The 17,562-nt window shown below is 34.8% G+C and overlaps 1 protein-coding gene and 1 pseudogene across 1 annotated transcript; one reads left to right on the top strand and one right to left on the bottom strand.

Annotated features, from left to right (window-relative positions):
* Window positions 1-266: 266 nt before the first annotated feature.
* Window positions 267-2,798, bottom strand: LOC147565011 (E3 ubiquitin-protein ligase UPL5-like). Its single transcript, XM_086651428.1, has 3 exons — window positions 2,706-2,798; window positions 1,122-2,036; window positions 267-999 (listed from the first exon to the last, which is right to left on the bottom strand). The coding sequence occupies exons 2-3, from the start codon at window positions 1,939-1,941 to the stop codon at window positions 317-319; spliced, it is 1,503 nt and encodes a 500-aa protein (XP_086507554.1). The 5' UTR covers window positions 1,942-2,036; window positions 2,706-2,798; the 3' UTR covers window positions 267-316.
* A 5,072-nt stretch (window positions 2,799-7,870) lies between these two features.
* On the top strand, window positions 7,871-8,993 carry LOC147565010 (guanylate kinase 2, chloroplastic/mitochondrial pseudogene; annotated as a pseudogene).
* The last annotated feature ends 8,569 nt before the right edge of the window (window positions 8,994-17,562 follow it).

The following is a 17,562-nucleotide window of genomic DNA, read 5'->3' as shown; positions in this document are numbered from 1 at the left end:
GCCTTAAAATCAAGTTCCTTCAAATACCAACTTGATTATTCAAATCTGAAGTGATTTTGACTTTGATCATTCCCTAAATGAATGAACCATTTCAGATGCAGAAAGGAAGGAGATGGATAAATATGGAATTTTCAAACCTTAAACAAGATAACACAAGAGGTTTACCTTGTCGATAAATGGTGAAAAAAGTTGTGGATGATCTTCAGTTTGCAAGAGGCATGAGATTTTAGAGACTTTTGGAGATTAATTCTCCGATAACAAATAAGTTGATAAAACCAAAACCACTGCATATAACAAATAAATTGTTGAAAAAATATCAGAAAAGAAAACGAATTGGCCTAGCCTGTTGTCTACATGTTAACGACAGAAAAGAAGAAGACATCCTTGACCTAGAGACTGGTAAGGTGGTCTCAATTATTCTCCGAAAAGGACTGGTCCTACTATCACCAGCAAGTTCACCGTAGTTTCTGTCCCCACCACTTTCACAAATGGTTCTTTTCTGCAGCAATATATGATCAAGATCTTCCAACTCTATACTCGTGAATAACTTCTTTCGGCGCCTTCGAGTAAGAACATCATCAAGACCTCGAATAAATAGCTTTACCTTCTCTGCTATCGATTCTACAAAGCAATGTTGAATAACAAGTTTTATATATTCTTCTCTATTCATACTATACACAACCATTGTGCTGCCTTCGGGACACAACTCCACTACTTTTCTGGACCCAGACTCATCTACTTGTTCAGTTTCCCACACAAATGTTAATCCCAAACCATCTGAATCTATCAACTTAGTATCCATACCAAGAATATCTTTGCAGCTTCTATACATATATGGATCGGCATCGCGTATATCTTCCAAAGTTATTACTGATCCTGCTAATTGCAAGAAAAAAAAGCGATCAAATCCAATACCTATTTGCACGTGATGAATCAATGCTAAAGCGATCACTCGTCCACAAAACCTATAATATTCAAGTTGTTGAGAATCCGCTTTTGCTGCAAAACAAGAAACAATTTTGATTAGAGAGATTGACTAAGAAAACTGTCCCAAAGTTATAAAATATACCTCATAAAAAGCAATTCAGAAGGTTGTATAAACATTGAAACCGTCGTAATACCTCGACTAGGATAGAACCTCTGAGGGTCATGTGGGCATGATACAAACAAAGAATTTTGTGGACAGAATAGATGTTGACATACCAAGAGGAACCACTCCCTGAGAACAACAGGACCTGCTTCAAAAGCTACCTCGTTTTTGAACTGAGGGGTGATTCCATTCCGCAACAAAATTGGGTTAGCAAGCCCAACATGCTGGAAAGAATCAACAAATAACTTTGACCTGTCAATGAGCACCTCCATCTTCTTCTTTTGGTGGTCAGGACAACCATTCGCAACCAGATTCGGGAACATCATCGTGATCAAATGTCTTCGAGATTCTTTATTTATCAAACTCTTATATCTAAGAAGCCATTGATGATCATCACCTCTCTTTGATCTCATAATAAGTTTATTTATTGAATCTCGGTGAGCAAACAAACAAGAAGAGAGGTTCTTTTCTGCAAGATAATAAAGCTTAGAGATCATGTCTAATTCCTTGAGAATTGAGAGATAATAAGACCACCCATGATTAAATTCACACTCAGTACATCTTACATACTCAACTCCATCATCCATATAAGTCAGGCCAAGATCAATGCTGTTCAACAAGTCACTAAAATCATCATAAATTTCTTTAATTTCCTCCACATGATATGACTCGTCCACATCCAAGGCCACCATAGAGAGAGAGTCAAGTGATAAATCATTTAATCTCAAATGTTGCTCAATATTTGTACATGTATGGAGCGTCAATATAGAGAACTCACCAATATCACTCTCAAATTGTGATTTTAACCAAGACGGAACCATACAAAAGCACGAGTCCCTGATCAACTTCATATTCCGAAGCAACTGTCTGGTGAGCTCTCTTACAAATGGGTTAATGTCACGAACTAAAGCCCCCGGTGTTAAACAAAAGTATTTCGGGAAGTTTGCTAGACCAATTGATTTCATTAAAGATTCATAAGTTTGACGACAAGAGTAGTACAACAAATGTTCTGAAGTTCTTGTTGTTTTGAAATCATCACGGAGAAGATTGCAAAACAGTAGAACTACACAATAAAACCGATGTTGAATGTATATGGGAAATGATTGAATGTTAGGATAGAGAAAGAGACGAATTGATTCGTCGGCAATCTCTTTATTATTTCTGAAGGGAGATTTGTATAAATAGACTAGAAAATTAGGTATTCCATAATACTCAAATATTTCTAAATGCTCTGTTTTCTTAGGATTTGTAGGTGTCATTCTTAAATAATCCTTTAGACTAGATAATAAATAGTTTCCTCTAGACCCATTATCATCATCATCATCACCAACACCATTAGCGAGATATGAAATAGAGGAAGTCAAATTTCTAAGGACTCTAACTGCTCGCTTATGGTACTTCTTTCTGAAAAGGTAGTTCTCAAAATATGAACTTGATTCTGAAGGAGGTAAGAATTCCATCCCTCACAAAATTATACCCCTTCCTCACTATGTTATAAAGAAAAAAGATCAAATTTTTATTCTAAATCAAAACCTAAATAAACCCTAAATCCATGTTTCACACAGATTGGTGGGATTCAAGAAGCACAGTTACCACAATTGTTTGATATTCTTACCTTCACTGCTTAGATTCCTTCTTCTCTCCCTCTGTTTCACAATGGAGAATACTACAACTCTCTCCCTGTAAGTTTTGAAGCCCTTTCGTCCGTTTCTCCATTACCCTCGAAGACTACGCTTTTTAGAAGTTTCTTTTTAATTCCAATTCGGACCCTAATCAACTCCAATAAAAAAAATGGCCCCATAATGATGACCAGCTTCCATTTTGGCCCACTATTTTATATTTTTGTCAGTCAACTTTAAGTGATGATTAACTTTTATGTTTTATCCCTCACTTCAAAAAATTCTCTCCCTCTCCTTCGTCACTTCAAAAATCTTTTCTCTTCCTCTTTTTCGTTTTCAGTTAAGCTTATAAAGTCTTTTCGTTCTTGTCACCAATGTCCTCAACTCTTCATGGACTACGTCTTTTAGAGGGTATTTATTATTATTATTATTATTATTATTATTATTATTATTATTATTATTATTATTGTTTTTAAAAAGAGGCGAAAAAGTTTACACGTGATGAATGTTGGCGTTACTTTTTTTTTTGTTGAGGAATGTTGGCGTTACTTAGATTACTTTTTTTAGGGCCACCATTTTGAGAAAACATTCACAAGTTTATAAGAGAATTCAATCACATACATTTTAAAGTCAGGGGTATTCCGTCGGGTACTGCAAAGTCCGCAAATGTTCAAGACATTCCATCAAGTATTTTAAAGTCTTTAAAAGTTCAAGGCATGCAATCACAGATGTTTTAAAGTTTGCGAATATCCGACACATTCACTCACAAACACTTCAAAGTTCACGACTTCTAGAAATAACCACAAGTCCATGGACTTTGGTGGATTTGAACTTCCATTAGGCATTATGGATTCTATTGTAAAAAGAGAAAGTGATATATATGTTTTTTATATTAACTCCCAAATCACGCTAAATTGATCCTAGAAAATATGCTAGTTCACATAGGGGCGGTAATTATAAGGCCCAAAATATGAGACTCAAAGAGAATCAGGCCCAGTCTCAAATAATAATGAGAAAAAAACCCACTTGATGAAAGTACCTTACTACCCTCATTTATATAAACAAAAGACTAGAGAGTCCTATCCAGTCAAAAGAGTTAGGGTTTTGGTTGAGTACCTCATCTTCTCATTCTCCTCTCTCTCTTCCAGCTCAAATATTTCTTTCCTTTTTTCTCTCTCTACATTAACCGGAATTGGGTGATCGGACATGAAATTAGTTTCTTAGGAAACGAAGTCCGACCGTTGAACTACCGGTATTATTTCATCTTCATCTTCTTTAATGCTGCATCTTCTTTAATGTTTCATCTTCTTCTTTAATCTTCATCATCATACAATCATAAGTTTTTTTCATGGTGTTTTAGAAAAAAGAAATTAAATTTTAGATCTAGAGATTTTAATCTCCGTTAATGAGGTATTTCTTGATGTTTCTTTATTTAATGATGTTCAATCTTCTTATAAGATTTTTGAGTTTTACTTCTACATTCACTAATTTCTTTAACAAGGTAAAATCCATTATACAGTTTTTTGTTCTAAGAAACTAAAAAGTACAAAGTTAGATCTATTTTTCGGTTTCTCTCTCTAGAAATTACCTTTTAGCAGATGTTGATGTTTAACAGACAAATTGTCAGGTGTTTTAAGCATTTTAGAATATGTTCTTCGTTAAGGGGGTCTGTTTCACACATTTAGGGGTTTGTTGATGATTTTTGAGAGTTTTGCTTGGTAAAAAAAACTATTGTTCTTCGTTAAGCATTTTGGGAGTTTTTTGAGACACATTTACAGCTATGTTGAAGACATTTGGGATTCTGTTTCAAACATTTAGGGTTTTGTTGTTGATTTTTGGGTGTTTACTTGGTAAAAAAACTTTTGTTCTTCGTTAAGCATTTTAGGAGTTTTAAAAAAAATTAAAGTTATGTTGAAGACATTTTGGGTTATGTTTCAAACATTTAGGAGTTTGTTGATGATTTTTTGGTATTTTACTTGGTAAAAAAGTTATTGTTCTTTGTTAAACATTTTTTATGGGTTTTTGGAGCCATTTACAATTATGTTGAAGACATTTCGGATTATGTTTGAAATATTTAGGATTTTGTTGGTGATTTTGGGGTGTTGTACTTGGTAAAAAAAACTTTTGTTCTCCGTTAAGCATTTTGGGGGTTTTGGAAAAAATTTAAACTTATGTTGAAAACATTTTGGGTTTTGTTTCAAACATTTAGGGGTTTGTTGATGATTATTGGGTGTTTTACTTGGTAAAAACTATTGTTCTCCTTTAAGCATTTTGGGAGTTTTGGAGACATTTACAGTTATGTTGAAGACATTTGGGATGTTGTTTCAAACATTTAGGGTTTTGTCTGTTGATTTTGGGGTGTTGTACTTGGTAAAAATAAACTTATGCTCTTCGTTAAGCATTTTGGGGGTTTTGAGAAAAATTTAAAGTTATGTTGAAGACATTTTGGGTTTTGTTTCAAACATTTAGGGGTCTGTTGATGATTTTTGGGGGTTTTACTTGGTAAAAAATTTATTGTTCTTCGTTAAGAATTTTGGGAGTTTTTGGAGACATTTACAATTATGTTGAAGACATTTGAGATTCTGTTTCAAACATTTAGGGTTTTGTTGTTGATTTTTGGGTGTTTTACTTGGTAAAAAAAACTTTTGTTTTTCGTTAAGCATTTTAGGGGTTTTGGGAAAAATTTAAAGTTATGTTGAAGACATTTTGGGTCATTGTTTAATTCTTCCGTATGTCTCCAACATGAATTAGAATGTTTGCATATGTTGCTTATTTGTCTTAGATTCTCTTCTTTTTGTCTATGAATTTTATATATTGTTCCAAACATTCTAACTCATGTTGTTTAGTGAATGGATCCTTACCTGGCTAACTCTTATTTTATAAATTTCTTATTCATTCAAAAGAGTGTCAAACAATGTAAAAATGCACCTGAAGAATGTTCATAACATTATTGATTGTTTCTTCATATTTTGTTTAATTCCTGAGACAAACTGTTTATTGTCTCTGCATCTCATATATTTTGAAGAACAAATTTTTTGTTATCTTAATCATAAAATGCTATGAGCATGTCCAACATTGTAGTTGACATTCTTCAAAATGTCCGGAACAAAATCGCAAATGTTTAAATCAGAACCCAACATGTTTTCAACATCTATATAATAAAACAGAAGGGAAAACGATGACTGGGACAAACATCCTTATTTAATTATGTATATTGTCAAAAAGCCCTTCTCAAAATTTAAAATATAGTCCTTCGTAGAAATAAAGTTAATGGGACAAACATCCTTATTTATTTATGTATATTGTCAAGAAACCCTTCTCAAAATTTAAAATATAGTCCTCTGTAGAAATAAAGTTACCTATTTAAACAATAATAATCGTTTCCTTCTTAGAAATAAAATAACAAATTTAAGAAAAAAAGAAACAAAATAAATTTTATGGGTTAAAAAAAGAAATTAAAATCTCTATCTTTTAATAAAATAATAACTAATTTAAGAGAAACGAAACAAAGATATAATACAAAAAAAATAATAACTAATAAAAATCTCTCTCTCTCAATAAAATATAATAATAAAATTCTTACCATTTGATTGATACCAGTGTCCGTGCCCTAGGGCACGGGATATACCCTAGTAACTTTAAATGTTTCAAAAAACCCCCAAAATGTTAAACGAATAACAAAAGTTTTTTTTTACCAAGTAAAACCCTAAACAATCGTCAACATTCCCCTGAATGTCTGAAACATAACCCAAAATGTCTTCAACATATTTTAAAATGTTTCCAAAAACCCCCCAAAATGCTAAACTAAGAACAAAGACTTATTTACTCAGTAAAACACCAAAATTCATCAACAAGCCCATGAATGTTTGGGACAAAACCCAAAATAACTACAACAAAATCGTAAATATTTGAAACAGAACCCAAAATGTCTTTAACATAACTGTAAATGTTTTCAAAACCACCCGAAATGCTAAACGAAGAAAAAAAGCTTTTTACCAAGTTTACGCTTAAAAATCATCAACATTTCCCTGAATGTCTGAAACAGAACTCAAAATGTTGTCAATAAAACCATAAATGTTTGAAACAGAACCCAAAATGTTTAAAACAAAACCCCATATGTCATCAACATAACTGTAAATGTCTCCAAAAACTCTCAAAATGCTTAACGAAGAACAAACGATTTTTTACCAAGTAAAACACCCAAAAATTACCAACAATACCCAAAATGTTTGAAACAGAATCCTAAATGTCTTCAACATAACTGTAAATGTCTCCAAAATCCACCAAAATACTTAACGAATAACAATACCTTTTTTACCAAGTAAAACACCCAAAAATCATCAACAAACCCCTAAATGTTTGAAACAAACCTTCTTAACAAACAACATATTCTAAAATGCTTAAAACACCTGACAATTTGTCTGTTAAACATCAACATATGCTAAAACGTAATTTCTAAAGAGAGAAACCGAAAAGTAGATCTAAGTTTGTACTTTTTGGTTTATTAGAACAATAAACTGTGTAATGGGTTTTCACCTTGTTAAAGCTAAAAGATTATGTTGCTTAGAATTTTGAAATTATGTTGCTTGATGAATAAATTTTATGAACCAAGAGTGATCTAAGTTTGTACTTTTTGGTTTCTTAGAACTTTGAAATTATGTTGCTTGATGAAGAAATTTTATGAACAAAGAGAGATTATGTTGGTGTTCATGATGAAGCTAAAAGAAAAAAAAAATCATGAAGAAATAATCGTGAAAATAAAAACAGAGTAATGAATGAACATAAACATGAAGCTAAATGACATTAACAAAAAGATGATGAAGATGAAGAAATAGTTTTGGAAATTTTCAAAAAAGGTTGAAGAATGCAAAATGACGAAAATAGAGATGAAAGATGAAGATATATGAAGATAATTGTACCTTGAAGACGAAAAATAGAGATTAAAATGCAAGTTGTAGAGAGAGAGAGAGATTACACTGTTTAGTGTAGAGAGAGAAAGGAGAAAATGTAATTTTGGTTGAATAATAGAAAGAGAGGGAAAGAGGTTATATATATATATATAAGGGTAAAAGAGAAATTATCTAAATATATGGCTTCCTAGAGATGGGAAAAAGCACATTGGGATCCGAAATTGGGCTTGATGATCATTTATTTTTTTAAAATGGGTTTTTTATAAAATATTAATACAGGGGCCTTATTTTGTATTTGAACCAATTTTTTGGGTTTTTCAATAAAAAATTCGTTCACATATTCTAATACCTTTTACTATTGGCCGCGGCTTTGGGGAATAAAGAAAATTCTCCGGGGAATAAAGATTTTTCTTAAAACTAGTCAAATAAGATTGACTTTTTATGTTTCTTTTTATTGCTAAGGGGCTTCTAATTTTAGAAGATGCTATAAAAAGGCTCCTCCATCTCATCACCTCTCTCTGCCACCCAACCTTCTCGCCACCTCATCACATCATCTTCTCCGGGAAGGTCGCCGGCCGGCCAATTTTCCGGCCGGCGACCTTCAAACATAAAAAAAAAAAAAAAAAAATTTATCTTTTTCCTCTCTCCTCTTTCTCTCTCTAAATTTTTTTTTTTTTATCACTCTTCTCTCTCTCTCTAGATCTGGTGAACCAGATCTAGTTGGTCTGTGAACAGACCTTGTTGAAGGTCTGTTCACAGGCCATTAAGGTCTGAGTTTTACAATGGAATCTTCAACTTTCACTTATTCCAAAACACATAATCTCCGGAAGTTTCGCCGTTTCATCACAATACGATCAAACTCAGTTTCGATTCAAATCTCAAAAAGAGGTAAAATTTACTTGTCAAAACCTAATTTCATCATCATCATCTGATAGTAGTAGAATGAATGAAGCAGAAGCAAGAAGACCTCCTGTAGTTCCATTACCACCTATAACAGGTGAAAAAGTTGAATTATTAAGAGGACTTGAATCAGCCCTAGGTTCACCATTTAGTTCAGATCCATTATCACCTAAACCTAATCCTCTTATAATTGTGATTAGTGGACCTAGTGGAGTTGGTAAAGATGCAGTAATTAAGAGATTAATAGAAGTTCGTGAAGGTATTCATTTTGTTGTTACAGCAACAAGTAGAGAGAAAAGACCAGGTGAAATTGAAGGAAAAGATTATTACTTTGTTAATAAAGAACAATTTCTTTCAATGATTCAAAGAGATGAACTTTTAGAATATGCTCTTGTTTATGGTGATTATAAAGGAATACCTAAACAACAAATTAGGGATTTTATGTCTAATGGTTATGATTGTTTTAAGAGTTGATATTCAAGGTGATTATAAAGGAATACCAGATCTGGTTCACCAGATCTAGAGAGAGAGAGAAGAGTGATAAAAAAAAAAAATTTAGAGAGAGAAAGAGGAGAGAGGAAAAAGATAAATTTTTTTTTTTTTTTTTTTTTATGTTTGAAGGTCGCCGGCCGGAAAATTGGCCGGCCGGCGACCTTCCCGGAGAAGATGATGATGAGGTGGCGAGAAGGTTAGGTGGCAGAGAGAGGTGATGAGATAGAGGAGATCTTCAAAAAAATGTATTTTGTATTCCCCATAAAAATTTATTCCCCGGAGAATTTAAAAAAAAATCCGGATTCCCTCGAGAATTTATTCCCCGGAGAATTTTCTTTATTCCCCAAAGCCGCGGCCTTACTATTATGTTACTTTTTTTTCGATGAGATATGTTACTTGAAATGCTTATTAATGTCGGGATTGATTACCTCTTTCTAAATTAAAACCAAAGCAACAAGGAAATAATAATAATAATAATAATAATAATAATAATAATAAAGTGAAGGATTTGAAAAAATTTAAAGTCAAGTTAGTCCACAAAATTTGGTCAGGCATTTCTGTCATTGAAATTTAGGTTAGTACATATATACTCGCAGTGAAGAAAAAGTTAGCAGAAATATTTGGTCGATGTTTTGGGGAAATGAGAATATGTTCCTAAGAGAGAGTTTTGGGTGGAAGCAAAATCTTTTTGTTTCCAACACACTACCCACTTTTCCTATTTTTGTTTTCTTCCTCCATCTTCATTCTCACTAGCATCAATTTCGGCGACCATTAACACCGTCGACCATTTTCATTTGAAACGACACTTAAGAGACTTGAATTGAGACGTGGACAGAAGAATTATTGATTTTGAAAACAATCAATTAACCAAACTTTTGAAAACTCCTTTTGTTGTTAAATATTAGTTAAAAGCTTTCAAATAAGGAGTTTTTTTTATTGAACAAAAATATCATTTAATAGCGAAGAGTAAATATAACTTTGAAATGAAATTAAGAATGTATTTCCAAAATCTAATGCCCTGTTTCTTCCTGGCCTATTTTGCTAGTCTGACTACTGGGTTATTACGTGATCTATAGATGTAAGAGAACCTGATGATGCTGAACTGGGGAATGAGATTCTTGACTTGTTGAATATGATTTTTCGATTTCCATTATATCATTTTTTTTGTTCGGATTGTGCAAGTGTTGGATCAAACTTTAAATATCACTTTCTATAATAATATGCTTGTAGCCATTTGCCGCCGCCCACCGGACACCGAACAAAATAGCTTTTGCTTCACCTTCTTAACTGGTTCGAGCTCTGAGTGTTGTTACTTTGGCTTCTACGAATTGATCATGATGATTATGGATGATAAGGATAATACTAATACAACTTTTAGTATCAGTAAATGATGCATCTATATTAATTTTGAGATGTGGATATTTAGGAGGGGTCCATTTTGTCATCTGTAACTGTTTTGTTATAATATTGATAAGCCCAAAATGGTTATACCCGAAAATACACGGGGCAAAGTAATAATAAATCTGGGAGTCCGGAATCGATCATCAAAGATAAGCAATTTTGCTTTAAATCTTAAATCAACACCGCCATTCATAAAATTGATTTTGTTTTGAAAATGATTTTAATAAGAAAACAATAATAGAGTAAATAAGAATTAAAATAATATGAGAAAGGATCTAGGATTTTCGATTCCACCACATAAATTCACACTTCCTGAAGCATGCAATTAATTAACTAAACCCTATTTTTCATTATAACTCGAAATCTAATATAATAGACTATTTAAATTTCGGAAGATATTATTGATAAGCTCAATTTCATAATCATATATTTCTAATTGATTATCATATAAAGACTATTCTCTTTAACTATTATCCATGATCTAATAAGCATATTCCATCTAACAACTTAACGAAAGTATGCGATATCTAATTATGAAGCATGAACAATGAAAAGAAGATAAAATCAAAATGGAAAGACAATTAATAGACATTAAAGCTCAATTAAAGGATTCAATCAATAACACATCTAAAAAAAGATCAAATATGGTTTCCGCTACAATCCTAGATATGAAATTAACTACTCAGTGAATTTAAAGACATATTGACTAATGAAACAACATACATGGAAATCAATGAGACAAAGAAAGAGAAGTCACCAAATGAATCTAATCTTTGTCCCAAATAAGCTCCAAACAACCTCCAAATTATGCTCCAAACTCCAAGTGTTATATCCTTGTAATTGATATATGAGAAAATGAATTTAGAAAAGAAAATGAAGGAAGGAAGAAATTGTGAGAAGAAAAAAAAAAGAATTAGAAAGAATGGTAGACTAGAAAGGAAGAAATTAGAAAGAAATTATGGTAGAAAGAGTAATAGAAGAAAAAGGTGGAGGCTAGGGTTTTTTGTTAAAGATATGTCCTTTCGGTCTGAAGGAATGTCCTTCTAAAGGAGTGTCCTTCGACCAAGATGGTAATGCGTACAATTTGGCGAATAGGATAACGATGACCTTATCTAGAAGATCATCTAGTCCGATTGAATTGGGGATCGTAATGCATATCTAGAAGCCAACTACGATCGTCGGATCGCTTCGGTAATCCATGACTAACATAGATCGGTCCTACAACGGGTTACACCAAAGAGTGGTGGCTTAAACGGAGAAAATTGACAAGAAGGAACTTGGCAAATAGGTGGATTAGATCCAATTAAACAGGCTCAAACAGGTTCGGAAGACTTCAGACAAAGATAAAAAGAACCGGGCCCGAAAGGGAGGCCTGGACACGACAAAGGGGCCGACCATATGATGTCAGGCTAGAGAATAGGTCGGACAGATCAAGCCCATTAAAGGGGTTGATCTGGCCGACCATAAGAAAGGGAGAATCCTAGATGGAAATCCCTTCCATCCAGGTTTCCCAATCAGAAAAAGGTTTCTGATATTATCTTTTCTTTGGTCCATATTGAATCCTAGTTTGAATACAATTCTAATTAGGGTTTCTCTATACATGGACTAATTAGAGAACATAAAAGGTGTGTAATTTTCTCTAGAGAAAATCAATCTCTACAACATCAAGTGGAGAAAGGATTTTAGAGAAAAAACTCTCAATTTATCTATCTAGTCAAGAAGGAGTTCTTCGTCTCAACCTTCAATAAGGTCTTAGCTGACATTAAGAAGGGAGTTCAAGTCAACCTAATCGGTGTCTCAAGTAGAGGAGCTACACGTTGAAGTTCTTTATCTTTCGAAAATGCGTCTGAATCTAAGTTCGAGGGAAAGCAATTAAGGTATTCTTCTTCCAATTCTAGTTCATCTTTAGTTCTTGCATGTGATCCTCGAAACTAGTGTTAGACATATTAGATGCCTGAGATTCCGCTAACAACACTAGGTGACACTAAAACCCAACATTTTGTTGTTAGTACTAAAGGAAAGAGGGAAGAAAAGGGGAGACCTTGATTGGTATTATTAGTAGTTTAATGGTAAAAAGTTGGGAGTGAGAGGGCTATTTCAGGAATTCTAGGGTTTAAAAAAAACCCAGAATTGGTTCACTAAGGACGTCTGGCGGCAAGGTTTATGGTCAAGGGTAAGCTGCCATGCGTCGTTTGATGAGAGGGGTAATAAAATTAGATTTTTGCAAACCTAGCGACTAAGGTTGGGAAACTCGCACCATTGTGCTCTATGGGTATTGACGATCAGTGCGGTAGTAAGAAGCAACCGTCAGATCTTTAAGGCAAGGAAGCGGACGCGCGAGATTTGTTTACAGCATAGGAAAAAGTTGTGCCGGGATGCATTGAATCGGGAACCCCAAATCACGCGATTTGTTGTTTCGTGATGCAAAGTATTAAACTGGTTGCGCTTCGGTATCACGTCATTTAATCTCGTCCCACCAGCCAGAACCCTGACCGAAAGTGTCCCATTGGTCAAACTTGCTTTGACTTTAGCTAATTTGTTCGTCCGAGCTCGGATATAACTTCTGTTTCCTCCTACAGGTTCGTCGTGGACTCTAATTTTCATCCATATACTTATATTTCTAATTTACCAGAATGTCCTTGACCCCAAATGATCAAAATTCCCTTCGTGTACCTTTTGCCTATTTTTATCCATAAAATACACCTAATCAAGCAAACCAAACATTTTATTATAATAAAGACTCGAAATGTACTAACTTGCGTAAATTAAACGACTTAAATGAGACATTTTCATGACCCATCAAATATTGGGGTTACCTGGAATGTGTTGGAAAGTTGGTTAATCACCTGTGAAGGAAGATTAATAGTGTTATGAAAGAAATGATCATATCGAGCTTTCCAGATGAGCCACAAAATAGTAGCAAAATGTATATCATCGGCATTGCATGAGATATTGTCTAAATCTTTCCACGAAGTAATCCATTCTAGGATAGAAATGATGTTATTAAAAACCACATTGAAATAAAACCATACATTTCTAGCAAAGTGACAATGAAGTAGCGCATGCTCAGGAATTTCAGTGGCCTCACATTTTGAGCAATTAGTCTGATTACCTACATATTTTCCAATACGTTGGCGCACAGGTAGAGCTCCCGTGCAACGTTTGCATGAGAAAAGAGAAATAAAAGGTATAGTTTTAACATTCCAAATATAATTCCAGTCAATCACGTTCTGAGAATCGGGAGTTCATGTTAAAATTAAATGATAATACATCGATCCAGTAGTAAATTTACCTGATTGATTAAGAGTCAATCTACCGTTGTCTGACCCTTCCTCGATAATTTCAATAGGTTTGATGAGGTTACAAGTATTATTATCAGACGTAGCTTCCAAGAACTGAACATTCCATTGATTGTTGTGAATGAGTTGAGAGCCGACAGTTAGGTTAGAATTGTCTATTTTCCCGTCTCACATGATCAAATGATAAGGTCCATTTTGTGCTTTACTAGAACTGACCTTAATAGAACCATCACAGTAACCACAATAGATTTGTACTTTCTCTCCCCACCTCAATCAACCAAATAAGATTGATGATCTTACCTTGACTCTTTCCCATTTGCAGTCACCGAAAATTAGCAACTAGGTTCAGGTGAAACTCTCAGTAACCCTAGGAACACGCAAAGACAAATCCTAACAACTAGAGAAGATGCTAAGCATGGAAAGATCGAAAGACGCAGTGAATAATCATTAAATAGAATCACCTGGCTACCCTCTTCAGATACTCGTATTTCAGCCGGAGGGAAGTCTATCTGATCTTAACTCCTTTAATTTTGATTATTCTTTTTAATCTCTATCTTCTTCTGCTTAATCTATACGAACCATAGATACACTGTTCCCAGATCAGATTATCGAACAACTTTAGCCAATAGAAACCAAACACCACATCTAGTTATCAATTTACAGTCTTTCTCTTACAATCTCTTAACACCTCTATCTTGATTCATAAATACCCATTAATATCAGTCTTGCATGTAGATTTTATTTCCTCTTTTGGTGATAAGCATTGCATCATTAGAGCATGAGCTTAGAGCTCATCAAATGGTGGTTTTTTTCATCCCTATCATGGTAACGGATAATCTTACCGTAGGTTCACACATCTCTTCGATACCAACTTAATATAACTTCAACCTTCGATCTCATCCTACCACCTTCTATTACTGCACCCAAAAATCTTGCAACTCTTGGAATCAAATTAGGTTTAGTTGGATCCATCGATTAACCTTGTGGCTCATGAGTTCATATCGATTATCCTATAAGAGATTTAGTATAAGTATTAACTTACCTTTCGACCCCGGTCGGCACTCTACTTTGTATATTAATCTCCATCTTCGTCGTGCAGTTTATGCTACCTATGTTCCAACTCACTTTTTGTTGAGTACATGTGTATTTGGTGATCTTATAGATTTAACTCTGAATCCAAGTTCTGTAACATGTTCACTTCCACCCCTTTACGCAATTTTATTGCGATCTTTTGCCGGATTAGCAGGGTATTCATACTCGGGCTATGACGGCGATCCCATTTTCCAGGTATCTGAACTGTTTCTACATTGTAGAATTCGATCGGATATGGTCTCTGTATATGGAGAATACTGGCGGGATAACCCGGAATCATCCTATGATTCCATCTTGCAGACACCCTCGTTTCTTCTGGAAATTTTGGGTGTGTGTTTAATCCATCTTAAGTGTTACAAGAAGTTAGATACGAGCTTCATCTTTATAGATACCAGACGGACTCTCAAGATTAAATATAGTACCTTACTTAAGAAGAGTTGCCAGCCTTGCAAGCTACAGAATGAAGACTGCTCTACAAACCGAAGTTATACTATGCACCTCTTCAGTTCTGATATTTTGTTGTATTACTTTAATTATTGTATTTGTGTTTTTCTTCTTAGTATATTGTAATAGACTCTTTAATGTTAATGTAATCCTTTCAACAAAAAAAAAAAAGTAGGGGTGGTGGGGCCCATTTGGTTATATGATCCCTTTATCTTCTTCTAATTAACAGTCTGTTTGTCTAGTTCGACAAAAAAAAAATAAAACTGTCTCTTTGTCTCCACCCTAGTAGCTAGCCCTCATTCAACTTCTTCCAACTACTGGTTTTCACTCATCGAACCCCTAACAAGAACAAAACCTTCATCTTTTAATCACTTTGACCAACATTAGTGGGGCATGCAAGTAAACAAATCAGATTATATGAAGCATCTATTGATCTCTTTCTAGGTTTATGGGACAATAAAGGGTGTAATCAAGCCGAAATCAATAGCACAAGACAAACAAACGAAGTAATAATCAGAGATAGGAAAACAGATCTGGACAATTCTAGGGAAAAAGCAAGGGAAGAAGAAACGACATAAGCAGATAAGTATCCTTAAATCCTCTTAATATTACATCTGTCTTAATTTCCTAGAGTAATTACCATGTGGCAGAACTAACCCACATACCAAGAAGAATTACTCATTAGTACCCTCACGCATGCGCCGGTTTCTAAGGGTTTGAAGACGCTCGGCCTCCCCTCTCTGATTATCCTCTTCGGTTTTCCAAGTGGAATTAATTAGGTAGGGTTTTTTCGAGAAGAAGGTTCGTCCTTGGGTTTCATTAGCACGTGGATAACATTCACTTGGGGTTAAGTTTCTCGACCAATCCCTAGACATGCAACTTAAGTATCTCCCCTCGAAGAGTCATCTTTTAAAAGCCCTTAAGTTCAGTTGCAGTTTAAAGTTTTTTCTGGTCCTCATCCTAAGTTCTCTCTATCTTCTACTAATGTCGACTCATCCTCAAGGACACATAGAAGAGCTATCCCAACTGATGTCAATTCAACTAAGCTTATCTGACTATGGGAAACTCACCATAAACTACCCGAAGCCATCTGAAAATAAGCAACTTCCGGTCATCTCCTCGGGTTTCCTGGCTCGTCTGTGCTGCCAATACGACTATGGTATTGGTTTTATCCGTAAGCACTTCTCTGCTCAGTCAAGGTTTCTAAGGGAAAGTCGTATTACCCCCTCATCCACTGGACCCAACCACTTCCTGATTAAACCGAGAAATCTCATTGCTCTAAATGAGATTAACCAGGGTAGACCATGGATAATTAGGGGGTATCTTGTAGTTATGCAAGAAGTTGACTTCCCCTTGCATGGTGAGGTTCCTGCTCTTATGCAGGAACCGATGTGGTGTAGCTTTTCGGGGTTGCCTTCTTCGATTCAGAATCGTCATGATCTCGAAATCATCTTTTCATGTATGGGGTTCATCATGCAGATTCAACCAAGGAATTTCAGTACTGTTACGAACACAACCATACAAATTCAATTCATGTATGACGTTCGAACACCACTGTTAGCTACCTTGAACTCGATTTTCACGGATGGAGGTAAGCCGGTCAACTTTAGCTATCTAAAGTTTCCTAAGGCCATTTGCCATAAGTGTAGAGTAGTAGAACACCCGATCAATCCCTGTATCAAACCCCCTGCCCATGTAGATAGTGTCCCAATGGGGGTAAACTTTGTTGCCCATGGTCCAGCAGAGAACTGGGCCCTGACTGTTGCCCCCTCGTCTATTGTTCCATCCAATCCTATCCCACCCCACGAGCTATTTCATCAAAAAGGGAAAAGGAAGGACTTAGACAAGCTGATAGAAGTTAAGATAGAAGAAGATGTTCGTCATCAGCTAATGAGCAAGAAGTTTAAGGAGCACAGTCTGGGTTGTAGTTCATCCTTCTCGGGTTATCAACAAGGGTGGCTCTCGGGTAATTCTTCAGGTTCTTCTTCCTTTACGGGTTATGGTCCATCGAGCTGGTACACCCCCCCACCTGAATCTGTGGATAGTCAGGAAGAGCGTCGGAGACACATCTTTGCGGACTCACTCTTAGTCTCTGAAAGGCAACCGATGGATAGCAAAAGTGATGGGGAAAACGAGTAGTTCGGTCTCTTGGTACTGTTTATTAGTCTGCCTGGTTTTCTTTTTTGTCGCAGTAATAGTCTAGTAGTAGTGATATTCTGATTTTGATTTTTGTTTTAGACCTGTTCATCTAGAGATAAAATAGGTCGTTCTTGGATAGTAGTTTGGTTTATATTTGTTTAAACTTAGTCTTAATC

The sequence above is a fragment of the Eschscholzia californica genome, unplaced genomic scaffold (assembly GCF_041429995.1).
Source record: "Eschscholzia californica isolate CP2 unplaced genomic scaffold, dmEscCali1.0.p SCAF_1, whole genome shotgun sequence".
Taxonomy (NCBI): Eukaryota; Viridiplantae; Streptophyta; class Magnoliopsida; order Ranunculales; family Papaveraceae; genus Eschscholzia; species Eschscholzia californica.
Note: the sequence above shows the minus strand (reverse complement) of the source record. Positions and strands in the feature narration are given on the sequence as shown.